The 26,824-nt window shown below is 40.1% G+C and overlaps 1 protein-coding gene across 5 annotated transcripts; it reads left to right on the top strand.

The window, feature by feature from the left end:
* The first annotated feature begins 5,208 nt into the window (after nt 1-5,208).
* On the top strand, nt 5,209-17,540 carry HCCS (holocytochrome c synthase). Of its 5 annotated transcripts, none has more exons than XM_078391771.1 (7): nt 5,209-5,406; nt 6,390-6,542; nt 8,246-8,388; nt 10,958-11,106; nt 13,481-13,600; nt 14,166-14,252; nt 15,305-17,540. In XM_078391771.1, the coding sequence occupies exons 2-7, from the start codon at nt 6,437-6,439 to the stop codon at nt 15,501-15,503; spliced, it is 804 nt and encodes a 267-aa protein (XP_078247897.1). In that variant the 5' UTR covers nt 5,209-5,406; nt 6,390-6,436; the 3' UTR covers nt 15,504-17,540. The 5 variants fall into 5 exon arrangements, with proteins under 5 accessions (XP_078247897.1, XP_020644351.3, XP_020644353.3 ...); XM_020788692.3 differs by having other exon boundaries at nt 5,329-5,419; XM_020788694.3 differs by having other exon boundaries at nt 5,347-5,451.
* Nucleotides 17,541-26,824: the final 9,284 nt, after the last annotated feature.

The raw sequence follows: 26,824 nt of genomic DNA, 5'->3' as shown, positions 1-26,824 counted from the left end.
TCAAAATAAAGGGCAATGCAAAAGAAAATGAGTTATTGTTTCTATTTCTTCAGAATTACAAGGACAGTTGTGATTGCAATATGGGATCTTCTTAAACTTCCTGTCCTGTGGAGTATTAAACAAGAGTGAAAGCCATATAGTGCATTTTTTCTGAAAGTAAATAAAAATTATTAGCAGGTTTAAAAGGCAGCAATGTTCTTTTAATCAAAATATTGTTTGAGTTTCTGCCTAGGTCATGTTGCCTCTTGAATTCTGCAATACATTGTCTGAGGGCTCGTCTGTCTGCATCATATCCCATACGGATAAAGCATTCCACAGAGAAACCATATCCTCTAAGTTTAGGAAACAAAGCTTTCTTCCAATCTGACTAATAATTCTCTTGCAGTATTGGAGGAGTTAATCCTATTGGGGGGGGGGGAAGAATTTGCTTCAGCTAAAAACTAAATATAACTAGCCAAACCCTAGTTTCAACCTTAAGGTTATCCCACTTCCAACCACAGAGCTACATTTGAGATCCTGGGGGAGGCAGTACCTAAAAAATAGCTTTCAAAAATTCTGTTTGAACTACTTCCAAGGGAGTAAAGGAGAACAGCCCAACTGTGCACCATAAAGAAGCTGACTTAAGAGATCTGGCCTGGAACAATTTTAAAGCAGATGGAATATAATGCGCCCCCCCCCCATGCAAAAACTAAAAGTATTGCTGAAGCAGATCTTTGTGCTACTTGGGCAATGTATGTTGCAAATACCTTTTGAATGTTGTTTCTTGAAAGACAACACCAAGATACTTAAGGGCCCTTTTCTGCTCAATCTTGTGGCTATCTATTGACCATTTATAAAGCATTTGTCTTTTTGCAAACGCCGCTCTAGTTTTCTCATAGTTTATTTGGAGGCTTTCCTAATGGCTATAATGTGTTAGGCCACCCAATGCTCTCTTTAAACCAATAGGCGTCTGTGACAGTAGCACTGCCTTGTCAGCACATAACATCACTGAGTGGTATCATCTTACTATCCTGGTAGAGTGAAAATCTGGCTGATTAGGAACTGAAACCAGTAAGTTAATATATAAATTGAATAACAGTGGGGCCAACATATAACCTTGCTTAACTCCATCATATGTAGGGATTTTACTAGACAGATGACCCTCCAAATTACATCTTATTTTCGAGTTTGCATGCTCATGATGCTTGTAGATAAGTGATAATAAAAGTCAGTGTATTGCTGAGACCTCACATTTATGCCACAATTCGTCTCTGGAAATGAAATCAAAAGCATATTTAAGATTTATAAAGGTTGCAAACAGGGACCTCTAGATTTGCTAATATTTTTCCACCAAATCCTGCAGGATCGGAGCCTGATTCAGGATGCATCTTCCTATTCTAAAGCCCTCATCCTCAACAGCCAAAATACTTTCAAATTCCATCCAGCTTTGAAGTTTCCAATAAAAGTTTCTTGTGTGGAGCTTAGTCATTATAGGCAGCAAGCTAACTGGACAATAACTTGATTATCCTTCTTGCCATTTTTGTAGATTGTGATGATAATAGCCATAGCCTAATTTGATGCAATGTGGGCACTCTGGTCTACATATGTAGAAAGATTTGCCAAAAGAAATGGGGCTATTCATATTCATGAATACAAATATCCTGGTCCCAGCTGTAACTAATGCAGGTCCAGCCCCGAGAACTGGCCCATTCACTCATGTGCCATTGTGCTGCCACTGTCTCACTCTTCCTGCCAATCACGGAAGTAGTTCCTCCACATCCCTGCTTGGCTGGCTGCTCCAGGCAGGGGGCAGGATGAGGAGTCTCCCCACACAGCTGCTGAGTGGCCAGCTGAGCAGGGAGACAAAGGAGCTGTTCCTGCAATTGGTGCGAAGAGCACGATGCTGGTGGCGTAGAAACATGTGAGTGGACAGGCTGGTTCTGTGGGCCGGACCTGCATTAGTTGCAACAGTGTCTGGGATATTCGTATTCGAAAATGAATATGAATATCCCCATCTCTATTTGCCAATAGCGGGGCCCACCATGCAATGCTTATCTTAACTTTGGAAGGGGCTATAATCACAGCTGGGAGCCTTGCCAGGTTTAAGTTGGTTTATCATGTCGTTTGCTTAAGATATTGATAGTAGTGGCCATTCTGGCAAACTCCTGGCAATATCCTCCAAGTGAAAACTGGATGTCTCTTTTTTGCATATAATTCATGAAAATGGGCTTCCCACACTAGAGAGAATTTGACAATCTGCCCATGCAGAACAGCTGCTTGTAGCTGTTGCAGTGAGGTGCCAAAAATAAATTCATATCTTTCACCCTGACTGCATTAATAAGCTTTTCCCATATTGCTTCTTGTGTACTATTCTTTTTTTGCCTTAAGCTCTTATAGTTTTCAAAATTTCAGTAGGTCCTCAACATCCATTTGTGCTGTGTTTTGCTAATGAAGCTTAAATATGAGGGCTTTCTTAGCATCATTGCACTCCTGATCAAACCAATTACAGTATTTGAGCTAAATTTGCTGGTTTGGGCTTTCTTCTGATTAGCTCTTTTATCAATAGTGCATACTGGACAATAATTCCATTATTTAGACCTATTGTGAGAAAGGTGGTACAGACCATAATGTAATGATCACTAGTAAACCATTCAGTAAAGAACCCCTCAGTCTTTTGTGACCAGCTAATCTTAGTATTACTATTACCTCCGGATTAATTTGTAGAACATTCTTAATACAGATATGGTGCTCAAATGGCCTGAGATAAAACTTTAAAGGCAGATGGTCGCTATCTGTTGTCTATCTCGTTTGAAAGAGGAGCTCAATAGATTGTGACTGACAATGTATCTCCAGTAATATTTCCATTTAATATACATAGATCTAATCCGTGCACCATCTGAGCCAAATTGAGCTCCGAATAATTACTAATTTTACCTCTTGAGCAACACACATTTAATGGGTTAGAATGTGGCAAATGTGTCCTGCTTATCCCAGAATGATAAGTGGCTCTTGTCACCTTTTCACACTTTGACTTCCTTGTTTCTGTAAGGAGCAACAATGTGCCCCCTTGGCACAAAACTTATTTTTAATTAGAAATGAGGCTTTTCTATCTTAAGTGTAACTTTCTCAATACAGTTATTTTTTTTATTTTAGCTGATTAATACATGTTCATGGCTCTGCACTGGGACTGACTATTCAGGTATTTATGGTGAACTAACTTGGCCAAATTAAAGGCAAAAACACAACTATACAAAATGCAGTGAAGCTTGTTGGGTATCACCATGCATGAACTGAAGATATGAGCTAGGGCATACTTAGTACAGTACTCATCCTGTGAGTGCATACTGGAAGACAAGATCAGCAACAGTAGGCAGCTGGTCTCATAGCGGTATTCTGAATTGAAATGTATTAACACCAGTTGAGTAACACTCTGTGCAATACAACAGCGATATTATAATTGCTTACTTTTTAAACTACTGTTACGTTTTCTTGTGAATTACTGCTGGGGTGACCATATTAATAAATAATATGGGGAATTCTCCAGCATTGGGACAGCCAGATTCATGTTAGTTTCCAATGACTACACAAGATACAAGCCAATGTGAATCATTGTATTTACTGTACTTCCTTTATCACTGAGGGTTCTGCATTCACATCAGTTCAGAAGGTGCGATTGCTTGAGCCAAAGTAGCTTTGTGGCCGAATGGGCAATTAGAAGCTGGCTCTTCCAGCTTCCTCATTCAAGATGGGGAGAGAGGAAGCAAAGGTGCATTTGAACTGAGCACCTTGTCTCCAAACTGTTTATTTCTTTATTTTTTAAGGCTTAGTGCCAGTGCTGGTAGCTAGGGCACACCTAGGAGACAAAAGAGAGAGTAAAGAGAATATTGGCAATCAGTCCTTGTTTACAAGACCAGCTGGTAGACGTCCATTCAGTTTAGCTGACTACACAGGAGCCAGAAAGGAAGAAATTGTCAGCCAGCACTTACCTGTAGCTTGTTAAAGTAGTTCTACTGTAGCCATGTCTCCTGCAAATCTGGATGGCTGCAGCAGAGCTACCTTAACAGGTTTCCAAACAAGGAAACCTGTTGTCAGTTAAAGGAAATTTACCCATGGAAACCCAACTTCCCACAGTGGATCATTTTCCATTTTACCCACTTTGTAGTCGCACTCATAGTTTGTTCTTTTGTATGTCTACTAACTGTAATTTACATCATTTATATGCTGCAGCCTTCTGTCATATTGGAAACAACAGTGGAAAACTACAAGGCAAGACTATGTTTTAACACATGAAAGGCGACAAAGATAAATTATTTAACTGCAGCTCTGTGTTGGATTCTGATAATCTATTTTGCTTTCTGGAGTCTAGATCTGCACTGCAGCATTTAAATAAATTGTTTAGTTTTTTTTTTAAATCCAGCTTCAGAAATTCCTGAGACACATAATAATTCAATAGATGTTCAAAGCTATTGGGACTATAAATTTTAATTATGTTGTAAATCTAAGTATTTAGTGAGCCAAAGTACTAAGGGACATGAAAGAAACTATAAAGTAGTTCTGGACCACTTTGCAGCAATAATGCTTTTGTAAATAACATTACCGCCCACCTTTGTTTTCTTACTGTGAGCACTTTATGAAATTGACCACACAAGTTCTAACCACATGGTAATTTGATCTGCCACAATACCGTATCTGACTACAGACTGTAAAAACTATTACAGTATTTTTCGGTAAAGGATATGTCTACAAATGCACACATAATCCCCCCCTTTCAACACAGCATATTAATTTGAATAAAATAGGCAATTTTGTCAGCTATCAGACTTTAAATCATAGTCATGTTTACTTACAACTACTTCCTACTACTAAAAAAAAAAATCTTATTACTGTAGTCATTTGCAATGTTACTTCCACATTGTAAACCCACCTAATACTGCTCTACCATAACCCTGCCTACAGTTTCAGTAATTTTGATGCAACGTCTGTTAAGGACTTAATGTTTTTACGGAACTGAGCTCAAATTAAGCTTCTCCCAGGCATCCCAGAAGGAAGCCCTGAAACAGAAAGATCAAGACAAAAGTTTGTCTCCCTGGAGGTTTACGCAAGAGGGAACTGGAAGGGAGAACGAACGCAGAAAATCGTGACAAAGGAAGAGCTGATTCTGGCGTTGCCATGGCAACAAGCAAACCCCCCCCCTTCTTTCTTTTCAGCTTCCCGCTTTCCTAGCGTGCGGCGTTCCAACCCCCGACCCGTTCCGGCCGCCGCCATTTTTTCTTTCTCCCCTGCCTCCCTTTTAGTTTGTTCCCTTTGCTAGTTTTTTTTTAAATTTTTAGCTCCGCCTGGTCGCGGGGCGGGGTGTAGCTTCCTCTCGCGAGAAGGTGGGCAGAGAGGCACGAGCTTCACGTGGTGACCGGGCCCAAGGAGAACGAGGTAGAGGCAAGCGGTACTTTTTTCTTCTCGGGGTTGCCCTTGGAGGCGAGTGTGGGTCCGGATTGGGGGCGGGCGGCGGCGGGAGCGTAACGGTCCCCGCGCTCTGTGTTTGAGGCTATTAAACATATACCTTAATATAATTGTGAATATCCTGGCTGCAGAAGAGGGCCAGGTATGTTGCCCTGAGCAGCTGTGGGCTGAAAGTGTATACAGAAAAGCTAAAAACGACGTGTATCGCGGAGTGGGTGGGTGGGTTACCTGCTGCCCGTTGACCTGACGGGTGTCATATAGCTATTAAATCGGGCTAACGTGCAGGGTCACCCTGGCCAGATGAGATATCCAGATCTCCTTCTCCACCCCCAAATGTATCATGGATTAAATTATCAACCCTCTGATTTCCTTCCTGTGGTCTGCCTTCTCATTGAAGTTGGATAGCAAAGGGTGCTGGAGGCTTTTGACAGCCTGTGCCGGTTTTATAAGCCGTTACGCAACGGGGAGGTAAACGATGGGTTCCGTCAATCGTTCAGCCTCCATTCCTTGTAAACACCCCAAGAGTGTTATACAAGGAGAAACAAGGTTAGCTGCACCTGGGCTGAGTCCAGACCCTTCTTAGCTTAGGAGTGTTGGAAAGCAGGGGAAACGGTCTTCACCTTGGCCTGACTTTGTGCCGGGAAGGTCTAATGAACATGCTGAAAATGTAGGATTGTCTTCTTGTTGTTTTTTAAAAAAAAGGGAGAATGGGTTAAATTGTAAAAGCTAATAGAGATCAGTTTAATGTATATCGAGTCATAATATGGGTGTATTAATGCTTGAACAGTACTTTTAAGAACATCTATTTGACTTCTTCCCATTTCATAATCCATCATCTGACTAAATTTGCAGTTTCATCATTTGTCAGCGCCCTTGCTTATTTTTCTGTGTGAGCTGTCTATTTTGACTCCCCTTTCTTCCAGTAAGGCACATATATATGTTTTGTGTTTCAGATGCCCTGTTTAGAAATCTGACTTTTGCATAAGAGGTGGAAATCGTCATGGGTTTGTCTGCATCCTCTCCATCAATTGCCCTCCAGGCAAATGTGTCCGAACAGCCTCAGTCTATACCTCCAGAATGTCCCATGCATCAGAAGAAAGCAGAAGGTAATTCAGCTAAGCAATTTCTGTGTGGTTGTGTTTGCCGTTTTTCACAGCTAAAGGATGCCCTCTAACATTCATTTTTGGTCTGTGTGACAGACATGATGCTGTTTTCTGGTGCGGGTGAGGAATCCCAGAATTATCAGTTTCTAGAGGTCTGGGGACCATTTTTGCCATCCCTTGGATCTTGGAAGGCTGTGCTTGTGTTGTTTTTTATTTTCTTTGTTTTTTTCCTGCTGAAAAATAGCAAATAGATCTCCCAGAGCTGGGGTAGTGGTGGGTTTATTTGGAATATTACTTCCAGTTTCTTGAAATAGGTAATTTCAACTCAGAGACAGGCTGATCCCCCTCCTGAAAGAGTCTTCCAATGGCCCATCCCACTGCCCTTCAGTCTTATGGGGGTGCCTTTTGTCTCTCCTTCAAATTTTTGTTCCAGTGGGGGAAAACTGTGGCTCACAGCTGAGGTGTGTCCATCCGTGCATGGTTCTCAGGTTGTATTTTGCTCACCCCTGCATTCTGGAAATAAACCTAATAAAGATACTAGTTTTGTTCATCTTGTCTCTAGGGTTGGTGTCATTCCCGTGTCTGTGTCAGGAAGAAGGGTACTGAGTTCTGTAGGAAAGAGAGGGCTTGAGCTGAGACTGATAAAGACAGATTTGTGTTGAAGAAACACAATACATTAAAGTTTGAGTTACAGCAGAAATGCTAGGGTAGAGGGGCATTGATGGGCTCATTTGCAAGGAGAAAGCTTTCTGTCGATTATTGAGAGTTTGACAGTTGTGTGCACAGTTTAGTTCAAGGCAACCTCCATAGACTGCATTCTGACCATGTGTGCACAAATACATACGCATGTGCACTAGAGATGTGCACTTTGTATTTATATCCAGGGGATACAAATACAGAGTGCACCAGCACAGGTGTCCCAGCAGTCCATTCCTGCCCCCTGGAACCAACCCGGTACACTTACTGGGCTCCATGTATTGTGCATGGCCATCAACATTGGTGTTGTGCCAATCATGGCAGTAGTCCTGCTGGGGCTTCCCCGCCTCTCCACGTAGCCAACCACTCCAACAAGGAGGTGGGAAGACAAGTTGGGGAAGCACCAGTGGGATTACTGCCACGATTGGTGCAACACCAATGTTGACAGACACACACACTGTATTGAGTCCAGTAAGTAGACTGGGCTGGTTTCAGGCAGTGGGAATGAACTATTGGGACACCTCTGTTGGTGCACTTTGTATTTTAATCCCCTGGATACATGAAGCACACATCTCTAATGCACACTCCTGCTTCTACAGTTTGCTGGGGTGGGGAAGAACTTTTAGTTTCATTTCTGTTGCATGAACATAAAGCCATGTTGCTGGAATTAAAACCTCTCCCTTGACAGACAACTGTGCTGCTGCACCTGAGGTGGGAAACATGATTTACATTTATTCTCATCCTGGTGATATTGTTCAGTATTTCAGGAAATGGTGGCAAAACTAAAGAATTACATTAGTTCTTGAGATTTCTTGGAGTTCCCAGCTTCTGGCTTCACAGCCAGATACCTAATACACTGAGCTATCCAGCCACTTCGTGCTGCTGTAAGCACTGTAAATAGCAGCAGAAAAAAATGAAGTTAAGAACTTAATGCAAAATCAAGGAAGCTACTTCGGTTACCTTTAAGTTAAATTCTGTTGTCCACTGTGATACTTTTGTTTTCTCTTCAGACTGTCCAGTGAATATGAACTCAGGTGGTTGTCTTGATGAGAATCAGAACTCTGCTGTTCCAGCACATCAAGAAAGAGCATATGAATATGTAGAATGTCCTATTAAGTCTCAAGCACATGACAAGATTGATCCTAGCAATATGGTAATTTCTGTGTTTTTTTAATGTTATAGTATTAGATGTATTAAAAACCCTGAAGAGTTACAAGAGGCTTAACAGCTGTTTTGATGTCTTTCTTTTCCTGCTTTCAATGTAAATCTCTAAATGTACAATTTATTTTTATGTCCAGACTGAGAATATTCTGAGCTATGTAGATTCATAGTATAGACATTAGGTCTTCAGCTGAAAGTGCTTTCAGAACTATACCCCTAAAACTTTACTTGAAACCATCCTAGTGCTGTACTTTTTAAACATCTGTTTTAATTAATTTGTTTATAAGATTTATGTATAAATTAGAATATTTGTGACAGGCAGCAAAGTAACAGAATCCTTCATAACAGAATAAAAAAATATAATGCATCTTTGGCTGTAAACACAGCAGTCTTCACTGATGTCTGTGGAAGATGAATACTGGCTTTTAAAATCCTGTTTTTCTTCTTCCAGCAGCACAATGAAATAAGCAATTATTAGGTTATAATCTCTTTGTTTTGGTCTGCATTTCTAGTAGGATCAGATCTGTCTGTGTCTAAAAACTTACAGACATTTAAAAAGTTTCTGATTTCAACAGTTTGCTTTATCATGTGTAAGTTCCACATTAATTCAAAGAGGAAGCTTATGTTAATCTATTTTAGCATGTACAACAAAGACAAAACACTAGTGTCACACTTTTAAGATCAAGTGTCAGGTTGAATGGATCACAGTTCATTTCTTTAGATACACAGCCTATGTTTCTGAATAACAAAATTGGTGGTTTTGCTTTATTTTTGTTATTTATATTAAATGTTATTTTACTTTGGACAAAGCAACAACCCCTCACACATGAGTTTGCGATTTTGCCTAATTTCTAGAGAATATTTTTATATATAATTGGTGCATACAGTGTCACACGGAGTTGCCAGATCTTTAACTCATGCTGATTAACCACACTTCCACAGAACTGTGATTTTGGGGTGGGTGACTGCCATTTCTGGAGAGACAGTGACAATATACTGCTTACACAAAGTCATTCTATTCAAGTTGAGTGGTGCCTGCTGTAAGATAAGTGTGCATAGGATTCAGCTTTAGAAATTCTTTATTCTCTTCAGTGTTTCTAAAGACTCAGGATTCCAGTCTTGTGGAACTATATTTTGCTCTCTAAAGACATGGAAGAGAGTAACACAATGGTTATCACCCTTTTTGCCCTGTTCTTGAGACAAATGCCTTTCTTCCAATAAGGATCTAAACATCACTGAACAAGTGATTCTGCCACTGTATTGACTCTTTGCCAAGCTGCCAGTCATGTCTTTATTTCTATATAAGTAGAAATAATTTAGTTACTTGTTCTAGATAGCCACAATACAACTGTAACATGACGAAGAGTGGAGTGACAGTGAAGGCAACAAGGCATACAGTAGTGTACATGATTTTTCAGCTTTTGATTGTTGAAAGTAGTTTTATTAACAAGAACAGGTTTATAGGGTAATCATATGACCAGTTGTTCTTTATGATATTTTCTTCCTTGTTTTTCTTTTTCTTTCTTTTCAGAGTCCCCTCCTTAGTCTAACAGATGTTTTTCTTGCTATTGTTTGTTATTTGGATAGTATCAGTGTTTTATAGCCCTTAAGACTCATTGGGGCAATGGCTGCTGGAACCACCAAGGGGGCAATGGTGTGTAAGGTCCTTTCTCTGCATCACCAAGGCAAAGGCAGAATTCTACAGAATTCTTTTCCTAGTCAAACAAGTGTTTCTATTTCTGAAACTGTGAAAAGACACGCAGAGTAGAAACCATGAGACTGTTTAGGCAAGGTTTTTTCTGCCTTAAAAAGAATAGATGTAAGTACTCCCTTTGGGTTATACAAGGTGGAGATACAAGAAAATGAATGTATGTATATTTCTGTGTAAGTTATGGTCTTACAAATGTGGTGGCCCTGTTAAACTGGCCAGACTTAGTCAGTTGATTATCAATTTCTTCACATGCTGTTCTTGTTTTATAGATGTACTTCAAATCATCGTTTTTTCCCCTCTTCCCTTCCTAATTTAATAAACAAACCTTACTTATGTGTTACCGTAATTCCTATGTTGTTCTGTGTGCCAAACTATTCACAGCTCTTGTAATGTGCTTAAGATACATTATTCCTGATATAACAAAAGAGGAATACAACAGTCTGGGGGTGGGAGGGCCCGTTATTAAAAGGTCATATTAGAAATAAAACTGGTGTGTAGCTTTTCCTTTAACCCTCAGAATGCCATATTTACCAAGGTAGAATGGTAGTGGTTGCATAATGGTAGCTGTCTATTATGTACCAGCGAATGAAAACTTGTGTGATCTGGTTTCACTTGAGAATATTGAGTAAAATACAAATTGAGCAGCAAAATCAAAAATACGTTGCGCATTGGGAATACTTGGTCTCTGGACAGAAAGTGTTGAGAAATTTTAGAACTAATTCATCATTTCTCTTTTAAATATAAATTGAGTAACATGACACACAAACTGGAGTGAGGAAAGTTAGTAAATTGGAAAACAGTGTCTGCAAAATATTTACTACTACTTTTCTGTTCTGATTATTTTATTCAGATGCCACCTCCTAATCAGCAACCTTCCCCTGATCAACCATTTCCATTGTCTACAGTGAGAGAAGAGTCTTCTATTCCTAGAGCTTTTTCCGATAAAAAATGGGTTTATCCTTCAGAACAGATGTTTTGGAATGCAATGCTTAGGAAAGGGTATGTGAATTGCAAATGAATTTCTGTATCAGTTTGTAGAATAGGTTAGTGGTGCTGATGGAAGTAAAGCATGAATTGAAGCATGAGAAGTGCTTCCTCATTCTCTCTGCAGCCTGACCCAACCCATCTAGGATTAAAAAGATTAATAGAAACTGCTTATCTGGTCCTTCTGTGCTGGGTGTATCATATGTCAGTCAGGAGTTGATGCTGATCATGATCATCATAGCTTGTGATGGAGGACTAGGTCTTTTCAAAGCAGTGTGTAGACCAGTGGTTCCCACCCTTGGGTCTCCAGATGTTCTTGGACTGAAACTCCCAGAAGCCTTTACCACTAGCTGTGCTGGCCAGTATTTCTGGGAGTTGCAGTCCAAAAATATCTGAGTACTCAAGGTTTAAAATCCCCAGATATGTGCTAGTGTAGACTGTAGGTGAAGAACCTGTGGCCGTTCTTCATTACAGCTCCTACCATTCCTCACCATTTGTTGGTTAATTAGGACTGGTGATTGTTGCAGTCTGATAACAATATTCCCCATTCCTGACCAAAATTGTGGAATACATCCCACCCCCACCCCCATGTGGGATTCTATATATACTATATACTGTATTTTTCCATGTATAAAACAACACTTTTTCCTAAAATAATTAGAGGGAAAATTGAGGGTCATTTTATGCACGGAAGTAAGGAGGGGGGAGGGATCAAAGCTTCGGCCAAGAAGAGACAAAGGGAGGTGCGCTCTTGTTTGTGGCGGATGGGGGGGGAGACTCGGAGTCATACTGTGCCACCAGTGACATCCAGTCCTTCTCTCGCTAGCTGATGTGACGGAGGCGGGCTCGTCTTCCCTTTGGTCTTTTCCCTCTCTGGCCATGAGAAGCCTTGCCAGGCGCTCGTCCGCAGAGGAGGGACCATCGCGGGTCTTGGCTGCCTCCTTTCTGCCTTAAACGATTGCTTGCCCCAGCCAACCCGCTCGCCTATGGCAGTCAAGCCAAAAAAGGCTGCAAAGTTCATGTGGCATGCTCTTGCCAGGAAGGGATGCTCCACACACACCCTGCTTGCTTTGCCCCTACACTTTTGTTGCAAAAAGTGTAGGGGGAAAGCAGCTTTTTGCAACGAAAGTGGATCGCTTTGATCCATGCATTCCCCCTCCACTTTCTTGCAATGAAATAAATTTTGGGTTAAAAAAGTGGGCAGCTTCTTATACATGAGGGCATCTTATACACAGAAAATATGGTACTTTTATTGTACCATATATTTACATTGTTTTCCAAAGTGTTCTCCATAAGGTATGCAGTCTTAAAAATATTAGCATACTCTACGTAGTCTTCAAGGTTAGGAAATTAATAATAATTTCATGGACTGGGTCTTTCAAGAAACATAGCAGTGACCTGTTGTGAAAACACATACATTGTATTCATGCTACAGGACAGGACAGGACTGAACATGAAATCTGGCTCGCTGAAGCATCAGCTAAAGAAATTGTGGAGTGTCATGTTCAGTTTATTTTGTAGTCTAGCAATGGGTAATTTCCCCTTTCTCTGCTTTTGGCTTGGTTTTGTGATTTCTATAAACTAAGAAGAGAGGTGTGAACTGCCTAGAGAACAGTGGTTTGTTTATTTATTTATTAGATTTTTATCCCGCCCTTCTAGACTATGTCTACTCAGGGCGGCTCAAAATAAAATTCTTCATAAAACAATTAAAACCATGAATTAAATCGACAGTGTTAGTATTGATCAAGATGGAAAATAGAACAAAAGACTAAGTAAAAGTAAGAGCCAAGTCTTTAATTGGCTCTTAAAAACACCCAGTGAGGGTGACAGGCAGCTCTCTGGGGGCAAGCTGTTCCAAAGCTGAGGGGCCACTGCCAAGAAGGCCCGGTTTCTTGTTCTTTCTTTCTGGGCCTCTCTCGGTGTTAGGCCCCTCAGTCATCTTTCTTGGCTATAATGAGTGACTTGAATAGTTTAACCACTCCGATTGTAAGTGAGAGTGACTTTGTAGCTTGCACCAGTACATTCACTAGTCATAATCAGTCCACTGAAGTCAATGGTCATTAAATTTGTTATATCTAACCCTAAAGAGCCCCAAATCCTATAAAGGCTTGCTTGCCAGTTTGTTCCTGCTATGATAATATAGTCGTAAAATCAATTACTATTGGCATTTGTGAACTTAGCTTGTGCTTTGTAAACATGTTTTGTTTTTTGTTTTGTTTAGAGGAAGAAGATTAGGGAGATGGTGGACCTTAATTCAGCATGTGTGATTTTCTTCTGTAGACTTTTTCCAAAAACCCCCACAAAAAACCCAACCCTCCCCTGCACTTGGAATTGTTACAAAACAATTACTGCTAATATTTACTAACTTCTTTAACATTGCTTTCTTTAGATGGAGATGGAAAGATGAAGACCTTAGACCTGAAGATATGACAAATATTATCAAGATTCATAATAAGAATAATGAACAGGCTTGGAACGAAATTTTAAAATGGGAAGCACTTCATTCCAGGCAAGTATATTTACAAATTTGAAATGTACTTTTGAAGTTTAGTATGTTGTTAGGGAATAGTATGCAGGAGCGGAATTTTCTTATCATAAAGCTAGGTTCCCAGTTGAAGCATATGTTTTCAAAGGCAAATGGAAACAAGTTTGTGTAGATCTTTCAAAGAGGATTTAACTGACAATATTTGGTCTGTTTTTATTTCCTGAAGTTTGTAACTCCATTGCCCTTTAATGTTCTAAAATCGGATTTCTCTTAATTGCAAGTCACTCTGATGTTCTTTCTCATCTAAAGGCCAAGTGACACAAGGCATCAATTGTGTGAATGCGATTATCATCCTATTTTTTTATTATACATAAAATTGTTATATATAAAAGCTGTGACTTGCATTTCAAAAGAAATTTCCACCTTGTACAGACATCTGTTGAAGTTCTGTATACTCTTGCTTGGAAGCAAGTCCCTTCAAACTCCGTGGGATTTTCAAGCAGACAATCATAGAATTGCACTTGATTTTTAAAAACTGCATTGGTTTTGGCTATAGTCCTAAGCTTGTGTTTCTGAAATTACTTTCTAGGGAGTGTCCATATGGACCAACACTTAGTCGGTTTGGTGGTAAAGCTAAAGAATACTCACCAAGAGCCAGAATCCGATCCTGGATGGGGTATGTTGCAAATATTTATTTATTTAAAATATTTTTACCCAGTCTTTCTTCTCAAAAAGGACCCAAGGTGGCTTACGTCATTGAAAGATAATGTTTAAAGTCGGAGACAATTAATGTACAACGATTGTTTAGATCATTAGAAGCCAACATTGAAAGCTAAGAACAATGAGTGTAAAGAGGCAGCTTACATCATTAAAAGCCAGTATTATAGCTAAAAACAATAAGTATAGAAATATTTAAAAAGAATGAACAAATACCACTCTGAGAAATGGAAAAGACAAATAGTACTAAAAACCCAGTCAAAGCAGTAATGCATAGCAATTCATCTAGAAATCACACTCAGATAGCCAGTCACTGAGAGAAGGCTTGCCTGAAGAGAAAGGCCTTTGCCTGCTTGTGGAAGGAGATGATGGGGCCAGCCTAGTTTCCTGTGGGAGGGAGTCTGGGAGTAGCAACAGAGAAGGCCCTCTCCCGTGTCCTCCAATTGCACCCATGAAGGTGGTAGGACCAAGAGAAAGGCCTCTCCTGATGATCTTAACACCCGAGCTGGCTCATATTGGGAGATAGAATTTTTGAGGTAGCTTGGACCCAGGCAATTTAGGGCTTTATAGGTTAAAAGGAGCACTTTGAATTGTGTCTGGAAACTGATCACCAGCCAGTGGAGTTGTTTTAAGAGGGGGGTAACGTGATAATAATGTTTTATTATCACATTAATAATAATGCCTAGAGTGGTCTAGCCGCCTAGAGTGGTCTTTTAGACCAGATGGGCGGGGCATAAATCAATCAATCAATCAATCAATCAATCAAATAAATAAATAAATAAATAAATAAATAAATAAATAAATAAATAAATAAATAAATAAATAATATTATGTGCTATTTAAGTAGAAAACGATTATGAGTTAGAACCTTTGTGTTTTACAAGGTGACATAACAGAACTTATAACTGAATCTTAAATGCAAAGCTTGACGCTTGTATCTTCTATGATTATAATTCTGTAAAATTGGATTATTTATTTGGTTTGAAATCATTATAATGTATTTCTTTTGAGGTATGAGCTTCCTTTTGATCGACATGATTGGATTGTGAACCGCTGTGGAACAGAAGTCCGATATGTTATTGATTATTATGATGGAGGAGAAATAGATAAGAACTATCAATTTACCATTTTGGATGTCCGTCCTGCTTTTGATTCCCTGACTGCTGTGTGGGACAGGATGAAGGTGGCTTGGTGGCGCTGGACTTCATAACTAAATTTGCACACTATGAACAATATTATTATCAAAGTGGTGTTGCACTGACTTTGGACTTTAGTAAAGATTATGGTGATGGTGTTTTTATTTAACAGCGATGGCCCTGCAGGGCAAACTGCATTTATTTCAGTAGGTCTTTTATTAAAGCATACAACATGTGTTCTTCACCTGTGTTCACATGCTTGGTTAAGGAATACAGAAGGCACTCATCTGTTGAATTTTGCATCATTGCTAATATAGGGGAATAGCTGTTGCTGAATATCATATCAGAAGGGTAATTACGCCTTTAACATAGGGTTTTGATGCTACAATGCAACAGTTTGCCTGAAGTAGATAGGTTTGTAGCGGTTTTGAAATGATTTTTTCTATCAGCAAAGAGGAAATAAAATGGCATTTTAAAACCCACTGAACATCTTGATCAAATGTGTTTTGAGTGACTTACATACTTATGACCCTGTTGATTTTACGCCATGCTGCTTACACGTATTGATAAAGTAACAGGTAAGCACAAAAATCTATGTGTTGTGCAGCTCACCCACTTCAAAACAATCAGAAATTATTTCTGACAGTTTGCACATCTTCCTCATTTTGAAACCAATAACTTGAAATGCAAGGGGGACTTGCCTAATTAAGTTGCTCATTCTTCTAACAGCTTTGTTGACTTTTGAAAACTGTCCTCTTAAGGTAGGCAGCTGCAAACAAGAACTGTTGTACATTAATTATAACTAATAAATGATTTTATTTATTTATTTATTTACTGCACTTCTATGCTGTCTTTCTCCTGTAAATGGTGTAAAGATGATTTAAGTTTCATTTCAATCTATAATAGGACTCTTGTTATACTGACCAAAAGTGATTAAGAGAATATAAACTGTGGCAAATGCCCAGTTTTCCTGTGAACTCATGATTAAGGGTATCCTTATGAAAATATTATTTTTGTACCTATCTGAGGGAGGGGGGCAAGTTACTGCATCAAATGTGATTGAGCTGTGGACCAAATTCCTGTATAACACACACACAAAAATCTCCATACTGGTGGTTGGAGACTTAATGTTTAAGTATTAGGATGAATTTATGGCAACTATTATATTAATCATTACGTTATTCTTATTTTAAAAATACTGTACTAAGAATATCCCAAAAAATGGTACACACCTCTTACACTTCAAATGCCAGTCATTACACAAATGTTACATTGTTGGCATAACAAGGTTTAAAACTTGCCGAAATGTTGCCAACGGGTGCTTGCTAGAGCAATGGCAATGTTTTTAATGCAAAAAAAAAAAAAAAAGTTTTTTTTAAAGGGAAGTGCTGTTTGGCAAGTCCTCTTTTTATTTCAGTTTTGGAGACTCTGCAGACAATGTTCTTTTCCACTGATCTCAGGATTTGCTACTCTGATTTCAAACTTTTCTGACAACTTCTCTTTCCATTTCTCCTTGTGTGGTTCATTCCGAGGTAAACAGTTAAATGTTAGACAGTGCCTCTGCTGAACACCTGGTCAGTTGAACTGAAAACTGATATGTTTGCACTACTCTGAAAGCACAGTACAATCCTCTGAAGACTATGTGCTTGTCAATTGCACTCCCAGAGGCTTTAAAAGAATAGTGTATATAAGATAAGCAAATGAAGTAAGTAGAGATATTATTACCTGCCTAAATAATTCTTTTAATACTAGCATAAATGGTCCATTACCTCTTCCCATATACTTGGTGAGCATATTTCTAGAACATTTAGAAAATGGAGTAGATACGCAGACAAAATAACCCGCCTTATACAGTAAGATTTGGAAATGAAATTAAGGGAAAGAAGTATCAAATTGTGTACTTGCTAGTAAAAAAAAAACACTGATTAGTGAAGCAGCTAATGATTGGAGCATCAAATGTTTTCTTCTCAGTGACTCTGCTACATTATTCACAGCTGATTTGTAGAGTTTGAAGTGTAAACTTGCTTTTCAAAATCCACACTAACGTAATATAAACCAGTACTCGGAAATAGAAACCACCACAACAATTATAATAAAAACAATAACCAATACTTCCTGTTTCTGTGATGAATATTGCATCTGATTAATGTCCAAAGGGTATCTGCACCTCTGCAAAAGGTGCTTCCTGATGGAGTTTCTATTGTTCCGGCATCTATGAATTGTCTGAAGATGAATTCAGATTTACACTGACAGTACTTCTGAGATGCGACTGATCTCTTGTAATAAACACTTCTAAGATGCCTGATTCAGCATCCTGGTATTAATGCCTCAGTTAACTAGTAATTCAACATCTAGCTGCAAAACATTGTATATAAATGGAATTTCTTCTGGGGCTGTGGGGCATTTTTTGTTTGTGTGTTTGTTTCCAAAGGGACTGTTTAGGAGTCCCCTGCCCCTCCTGCCGTCATGGTCGAAAGGGACTCGAGACTGAAGATTTTAGAATGCAGGCTGCTTTGGAGCCTGGGGTCACAGAGTGTGCAGCAACTCTCCTGGCATCCTGTTGTAAACCTCTCCTGCCATCATCTGTGGCATGTAATGGCCCTTCCATTGCACCAGAAATGTTCCTACTTCATGAAGTCAAGAGCTGAAAAGGAGCCTGGGGAGGAGCAGGCAACAGGATATAATGGGAAGATGCAGGAAGACTGCAGTTGGATGGTTCTGCTGGGCTGCAGTATGCTTGGAAGGGCAGTGGCATGCTGTTGGCAAAGAGAGCTGGCACAAGAGGATTATGCTAGGCCTCTACAGGATGATTTGATATTTGGTCTCGGTGGGTTGGTCACTGTACCTTTCGCATTCCTGTTTTCCTTGTTACTGATTCCTCAAGCAACATGTACACATGTTCTACCTTCAATATCTAAGGAGTTGCTCTCAAGTGGTATTACATTATCCTCCATGTAACGTGTGTCAGGCTGACTATGCTGTTCTTACTGAATCTCTCCTCATTGTGGCACTGGCAAGAGAACTCAGAATTTACTCAAGCTCCCACCTAAATGATTGACCATTTCTGCTGTTTACACATTTATTATCTTCAAGAATCATGCATACTTCAACATACTTGCACCATCCTTTTTACTTGGTCTTTAATCCTGCAAAATGTTCAAGGGTTCATCAGTTTTGCTGTGAACATAAAATTTCTATGAATTACTCAGAGGGCTACTCTTCTGAACAACAAACAAAAATCTTATGGTACTTAATTGTTTCTAGAGAGGTGTGTGTTGTACTTAAATTGATGTCCAAACAAAGGATTTAGAACATTGAGTTTTCAGTAATTCTGGAATACAAGATTCTATATATTAGGATGATCCATGGGGAGTGATTTATGATGTAATGACCAGAATCTTACTGGTGTTTGCATAACTTACTGTGTCCAATTTGCGAGGTGCAGGGAAGCATCTTGATTATGCAACCAGGCACATGACAGAGATGCATCTTGACACCCCGTCAGTCACCTGCTCCACATTATGCAAACTTGACACAGATGCCAATATCTGGAAACAGAGGATATGTGAAATATGTCACATTTCCTTTTTTAGCCACTTCTTAGAAACTGGAGTTTACATGAAAGCAGTGAAGAAGATACTGAACGATCCACATATATGGACGACATCACTCCTTTGGTTACACAACACTCCACTGGCGGCTTAGACAGCCAACTTCTGTAGCCAAATACTTAGACTCATGTCTCTACAAAAAATCGCTAGAAAGAAATCCCAAAGTGAAACCCAAATGTATAGAGCATGGCATCTAGGTTTAACAGGTTGTATTCCAAGAGTGGAACCCTTTTATTTGTAAGCCTTATTTAGTCATACTGTAAGTGTGCACTAATCCAGTTACAATGAGAGGAGAGTGCTAACCCTATTCCTGCTGTTGTCACTTTCAACATTCAAAAGCATCAGTCTGAGGAAGTGAAGGCTGCTGTATCCAGGCAGGCACAACACATAAACCAGCCCGCCCTAGCTCATGTGGCAAGGCTGCCTGGATAGAGCAGCTTCCCTCTTTCATGCTGTTGCTTTCATGTCACGGGGTAGGCAGGACTGGCTGTACTGGGAACCCTCCCCCCCCCCTAGCCAGTATCATCAGGGAAATGGCAATCCAAGACATCTGGAGGGCACCAGACTGGAGAAGGCTAATACAGATGTCCAGAAGGCCAGGCTAACTTCTAAATTCAGTAGGTGCAAGGCTACATTCTTACAGTCTCTGAATGTTGTTATGTACTGCCAAGTTGGCTTTGACTTAATGGTGACCCTATAAATGAGTGACCTTCAGACGGTTCTCCTGTTAACAGCCTTGCTCAGTTGCTGCAGTCTGAAGCAGTTGCATGCCTGCTTGATCAGTAGCGGGCACAGGGTTAGGGTTAGGGTTAGGGTTAGGGTTAGGGAACAACAAGCAATGAGAGAGAAAGAGATACTCAATTTCCCTTCTGCACATGTCTCTTCTCAATAGATTTTGGCACTGTAGATATCCAATATTCCATTCTGTGCATATTCAAAATATCTAAGCCAACTTCATGATCACTGGGAAATGGGCGATTTGCGACTATGCTATGCCACATTTCACACTTCCTAAGTCCATGCATGAAGTTGTAGGTTCCAGCTTCCAGAAAATCAATGGACATATGAGAATTAGATGTGTAGGCTTTTCTCTTGCACATTTCCATGCCCTGTGTATGAATGCTGGCACCAGAGCAATGAATTACTACAGTACAAATAATGCAAATACATTTGCCACAACAAAAAGAATTTATTCTGACAAAGGGAAAAAGTATTTTTTCTCAATTTATAATTTCTTCAGAACTTAAAATAACCTTTCATTTAAACAGAGGCATTTGTATTGTAACTCTTCTCTTTTGTATTAGCTTGAAAAGTACATAGTTTTTGCCTTTGGTTTCTAATCATTTTTCACTTTTGAAGTACATTCAGGAATATGTTCGCACCTGTGTGCCATTTGCTGAGATGAAAATGATTTACTCTATCCTGCAAAATTAAGGAACACATTTTTCTATTATGAAATGACAGAGATGCTGCCTTTTTGTTAGGAAATAAAACCTGAAGACTTTATGAAGATGCAAATGGGCTTGATTTAAATCTGACCTTTCTCAAATTGTAGATATGAATTAATTCCACAGGATGATGCTATTGTGATTACATTAACACCACAAATGTCATGGTAGGCTATCAGATACTCATGAAGTTCAGGAATCATGAGAAAGAGATTAAAACTTTATTTACAGCCTTTAAATCTCTTCTGACCTTTACAAAGTAGTTTATGCTCCAAAAAATTTATGGCTTCCTGGTATAACAGTACTGTAAATAAAATTTCCCAAACAAAAGTTTTGTTAGTGGTTTTACAAAATTTGTAGCATTTATATTTTCTAATTTAGGTTTTCTTCTACTCTGACTCTCATAAATGACACCTAGACATAAAGGATTTTGAAGTTCAGTGAAATGTGAACACTGGGGCTTTGAAATGTGTACTGTATATCAGCTTTAGTGATTGTACATTGTACAAGGATTAAAATCAACATTTCAGGAATATTTAGGAGGTCCTGGAAAATCACATTGACCTCAGAGCATACATAGAAATACCATACCTCCCTTACCTGGAGGTATGGTATTTCAATATACTGTACAGATGTCAACCACTTAACTCTTTGTGAAAAGTCATCTTGCTCATTTTAATTTTCTAAACATTTGAGGTAGTCCCTGTCCTTCTGGAGCATTGAAAATTCTTTAAAAGTCTGGCAGTTACTTTGAGCTGCAGTGCAAAGCAAGGAAGGGAGAAAGAGCGAACACAAGAACAAGCTTTATTCCTTAAAACCATAGGTCATCACAATATATTGATAGCAACACAAAACGTATATAGTACTGACATAACAAATTGCACTGAACTCTTGACTATTTTAATATTAATTATACAAGAGTTTGAAACTGTGTGGAAACTGTAATTGATACATTCTCTTATGTGGGAAGATTAACTAATGACCAGGCTCATGTTGTAGATAATGTTACCTGTCCTACATGTTCTTCCCTCCCTTGCTTTTGGCCTCCACTGCTAGGTTTACTAATTGCTTTTATTAGCTAGTGATGTGTCTGGTGGTTGAAATTGCTATCCAGGGCACTTTTAAAAAGCAGCATATTAAAACTCATCTGGTAGAATTTTGGTAAAAGTTTGGTTTGCAGGCCACATATATTTTTATGCTAGCAGTTTTATGTATCATGATTATATATACAGTGGTGCCTCGACTTATGACCATCCCGACATATGACCATTTTGAGTTGCAACCAGCTCTGGCCGCAAAATTTTGCTTTGACCTGCGGCTGGAGCTTCGAGTTGCGATCAAAAGAGGCAGGGAATAAAGGCGGGGAATTCAAATTAGAGGGCTAACCATTGGTCAGCAACGAGCTTATTTGTAGCTCTTTTGCCCCAACGGTTAGAGTGTGTGCGTCGGAGGAAGCTTCAGACTGTTTGGGTTTGGGGGCGTTGTGTTTCTGTGCTCTGTGTGTGGGGGTGTTTTTGTGTTTTCCGATGGGGCTGACTGTGGTGTGTGTGTGTGCATGTGTGTGTGTGTGTGTTTTGCTTTGGGTTTTTTGTGTCGGTGCTTTTTTTGCTTTGTTTTGTTGTTTGGCTATGTGTGTGTGTGCACGCATGCTTGCACGCTTTTTTGATATGTTTTTCAGCCTCATCTTGTTCCGATGGGGCTGGCTGTGGGTTTTGCTTTTTTTGTGATTTTTTCCCCTGCTGGAACGGATTACTCCCGTTCCAATGCATTCCTATGGGGGAATGGTGCTTTGATTTATGACCATTTCAAGTTACATCCATCTTCTGGAATGGATTATGGTTGTAAGTTGAGGCACCACTGTATAGCACTTAAAGCACTATCTGGGGGGGTTTACAATTTAATTATGCAGGCTATATATTGCTCCCCACATGATTCCATGGTGCATTATTGGTGCAATCCTATATATGTCTAATTTAAAGTAAATCTTGTTGCTCTCAATGGGGTAGTGGTAGTAGTTGTCTAACAAGTACGACCAGGTGGTCTCTAGGCATGAAAGTTTAACTATGGGAAACTTACGTCTCTGTGTGTAGTTTCAATTGGTTCCAGATTTACATATATGTTAAATAAACTATAGTTTGGGGGTTCAGTTTAAATTTTATGTACCGTATTTTTCGCACCATAAGACGCACTTTTTCCCCACAAAACAGGGGGGTGGAAAGTCTGTGCGTCTTATGGAGCGAAGAAAACAGATTATATTTTCCTGTTTTCTTCTCCTAAAAAATTGGTGCGTCTTATGGAAAGGTGCGTCTTATGGAGCGAAAAATACGGTATTATACATAAATGAAAAAGGGGAAAAAACTGTGATACAGACATAAGTATGACATGACAGTGCAAATAGTGTCATACTGTGTGTATTTGAAAATCTGTATACAAATCCATGCAGATTCATGCAAATATAATTTATTTCTACATTTGAGGAGGCCAGGTAGGGCCTTTTCGAGACATGGGGGGGGAAGGGCAGAACATGCTTTTGAACCCCATGTGAATTTTTATACGTGGAGCAATTGTTATTTCATGATCATAGTTTTCCTACTGAATGGATTTTGACTTTCCTTGATTTTTTAAATAAAAGGCTTGGCCGCTACAACCTACACCTACTTGTTCTGACCTATGCTTTATGTTCGTGTCCAGAGTCCCTATTTCCTGTCTCATCACTAAGATCAGCACAGCTGGAATATCCTGGAGCAAGGGTGGGCAAAGTGTGGGTTTCCAGATGTTGTTAGACTGCAACTCTCATCAGCGGTAGCTACCTTAGATGATGCTGTGAAATGCTGGGAGCTGTAGTGCAACTCTATCTGTAAGGTTGCATTTTGACCACTTTTGTCTGAGAGAGAAAGGTTTCTCAGTGATATCGTTGATCCAGCAGAAGTCCTCCCAGTCGAGCTATCTGATTTAAACAGGATTCACCTTGCCCATGCCCTTTGCAGGCCTTACTCAAGCATAAATAGTATAAGGGAGAAAGACAGACCACATCACAGGCTCTTAGGTTAGGCATCCTTCAGTCTCGAAAGACTATGGTAGCGTGCTCTGTATGGAGGACTTGGAACAGCGTCTAGTGTGGCTGAGGAGGCCAATTCGAGAGTGACAATCCCTTCCACACTGGAGACAAATCCAATCTGAGGCAGGCACTGCATCGTGGCCTCTCCCAATTTGAAGCGACCCTTGCCCAGCAGGCCGAGGCAAAGAGGAAATCACAGGCTCTGGCTCTTTAATATTCCTACGCATGTATCATGATCCTTGCAAAGTGACTCAGAAGTCTGATGAGATGAGGATGTGCAGGTCCTCCATGTCAAAGAGAATCTACTGCAGGCATTCACTGGGCAGCTGTTTGTAAAGGCTCGAATGAAGCTACGAATGTATGGTTGGTGGGAATAGCACAGTCCTGTTTGCCTAGGGGCATCCCAAGACTTTTTCCTGCCTGATGTAAAGTATCAGCATCTACTATTTGAGGTGACTGCTCCGCTCTGTCTAACAGTAGGGCTGTCCCTACATTCACTTTTCGATAGGGCTAATATTTATCTGTAACTAAAGTTTGTAAGAGCCACTGTATTGTAGTGATAGAGTGACAGAGTAGGACTCAGGAGACTTGGGCTCAAATCCTTCCTGGAAAAATCAGAGGGGTGTGTACAACAGTCAACCACTCTTTGAATATGTCATACACCCTAAAAGCCTATTAGGGTCACTATAAACTGGAAGCCACATGAGAGCACAGAACAAAGTCTGCAAAAGGTATACATTTCAAGGATTGGTGGGCCAGACACATACAAAACTAGCATACTAATAATAAGAGCAGCTAACAATATTTACCTTTCATATACCATATCACTGGAGAACTTTTTAAATGGAAAAAGAGATCTTGACTTCCTATATGGTAATAATGCAATATGAAGGCCAAGAATAGACATTCATCTCAAATTTAAATATTTAGCATTTTCACAAGTCTGGGACTACAGGAGAATGTATTACATTTAGATAGAATTTAGATCTTTGACATGCAGCTGATATTTGCATAGTGTGACAAATATCAAACTGACATTATGCTGTCTCATTTGATGACTTCCAAATGTCAGAGTGCAGGAACTTTTGCGTGGGGACCTCATTGTCTTTAGATAGTGTCAGTTTAAAAGACATTTACATTGACTTGGGGTTTTAAAAAACTATATTTAAATGTATCAAATGGATTAAGCAGAGCACAGTTTAAGAAAAGGAAAAAGATGGGTTAGAATGCATTGGGAAGAAAACTTTGTCATTGAAGAAATGCACCTTTGACAGCTTTTCTCCCATTTTTTTTAAAAAGTTGCTAATCCAAATTCACTCCCATGTCATATTCCAAATACTTTCTCACAACAGCTTCCCTGAAATAATGAACCCACTGCCCCAGGGCTTAATATTTTAAAGTGAGTTTGGGGGATTCTGCTGTTTTCATGCTTATTGGCTGGGTTTACACCTCATGACAAGGTGCCTCCTATTTAGGTCCTGGAGGCTATGCATTCCACTCCCATCCCCTCTAGCCTCAGCTTTGTTCCTCTCCTACACCTGAAGAGCAAGGAGTCTGAAAAGGGGCAGGCTCTGCTGCCTGAGGACACCCTCCATGTGAGCAGGGAGCCTGATTTTCCCAGGCTGTACCTCCTGTGGCCAGCCCTCAGAAGCGGTGGAAGCTGCCCCTGTACAGATTTGTCACTCTCCATATGTAGGAGGGTAACGGAAGTGATGATAGGAGGGCTAAGTTAAAATGTTCCCCTCTTCGTACGAGCACTCTACATCAGTGGTCCCCAACTTCAGGCTTCCACATGTTCTTGAACTACAACTCCCAGAAACCTTTACTACCACCTCTGCTGACCAGGATTTCTGGGAGTTGAAGTCCAAAAACATCTGGAGGCCCAAGGTTGGAGACCCCTACTCTACATGGTTTATAACACCTGAACAAGGCTGCCATTCTTGAGAATCTGGGCTTCTTCTGAACACGGCAACCTGGTAGTACATACTGTCTATAGCCACCTTGGGTCCCCTTTTCGGGAGAAAGGCAGCCTAAAAATAAAACAACTAATAATAACACTGTAAGCTGAATATCTCAGCAAACCCCGGACTTTCAAACTGTGGTTTGTGCCACAATGTTTGGAGCTGTCAGTGTAGTTTCTCTCTCTCTCCCAACAAGCCAGTGAAATGAGCCAAGAACAAGTAGCACTTAGTCCACAGTTTCTCACCCGGCCTTACAAACTGAAAGTGTGTCTTTAAGTTTCCCTTCCGAAGGAATGATCCTGTGATATTTCCCTGTCTGCAGGCAATGAGTACTTATGGCAAACAGCCTGGGCTTACCATGTCTTGAGGGCCTCATCCCCCACATGAGCCTCTTCAAGTCTTGGTTTCTTCATATGTGTCTCTCCATTCTTCACAGTCAGCTTGCTGTTTCCTCAGAACAAGCTAGGTGTGGAGAAAGAGACTGGATTTAAAGCACGTTTTAGCTTTCTCACATGCCTTTATACACATAGGTTGGATTGCTTTTTGCTGTGGATTTACAGTGTATTGTTCTAAAAGGCAAGGGGGGGGGAGAGGGGGAGACTCTTTCAAGGTCAAGTAGCCAAAATTGTTTCAAAGCCACCTGAGGGTAACTAGCATGAAGGGAATCTGGGTAAATGGGCCCCAAATCCATTCACAACTTGGCTAACCAAGTTATAGGTTGCTGATGTGGATCGAGGAAGCCCTGGCACCAGGCCATTTTTCTCCCCCAGGCTCTGTGCTACTGTTGCTGCAGCTTGGCCAACAACACTCATAAGCCATAACAACGGAGACATTATTTAGTGCAGCATGTGAAAATGCTTCGTAGAGGGAAGTGCTTAATCTTTTACTCAACATTTTTCATGGTTATATAGCACCAGGTCTAAAGAGGAGAACAGTCCTGCTCATCAGCAGACTCTACACATGAGCAAGAACCAAGATGCTCTAGGGTTCTTGCTCATGGGGAAAACATAAAAATGAGCTGGAACATATTTTTTTTTCAGACCCAGCCCCACAACTGTGAAAAACGTGACAGGAGAGGGCAAACGGCTAACCATCCCCATCTAAACAGCTTCACAGCACCCCGAAGTATTCCACCTGAACAGAGCTAAAGGCACTCTCCACCCTCCTTATTCCAAATGGCGCAATGGAGCACCTTCGCCCACATGCTCTCTTCCAAGTCTCCTCCCAACCTTTGAGAGGCCAATATTGTGCAAGCACACATACATAAAAGCACCTGCATCCAAAGCCAGTGAAGCCTGGTGCCAGCTTGAAATGGGT

Source organism: Pogona vitticeps, chromosome 4, assembly GCF_051106095.1.
Source record: "Pogona vitticeps strain Pit_001003342236 chromosome 4, PviZW2.1, whole genome shotgun sequence".
NCBI classification, from domain to species: Eukaryota; Metazoa; Chordata; class Lepidosauria; order Squamata; family Agamidae; genus Pogona; species Pogona vitticeps.
The sequence above is the reverse complement of the archived record's forward strand: the minus strand, read 5'-3'. Positions and strand labels throughout refer to the sequence as shown.

What these genes read in the sequence shown, in the direction of transcription:
- HCCS (XM_078391771.1), top strand. Translation starts at nt 6,437, where the DNA reads ATGGGTTTGTCTGCATCCTCTCCATCAATTGCCCTCCAGGCAAATGTG. An exon ending in GCATCAGAAGAAAGCAGAAG is followed by an intron (nt 6,543 to 8,245) that starts GTAATTCAGCTA and finishes TTTTCTCTTCAG; the next exon opens with ACTGTCCAGTGAATATGAAC. An exon ending in TGGGAAGCACTTCATTCCAG is followed by an intron (nt 13,601 to 14,165) that starts GCAAGTATATTT and finishes ATTACTTTCTAG; the next exon opens with GGAGTGTCCATATGGACCAA.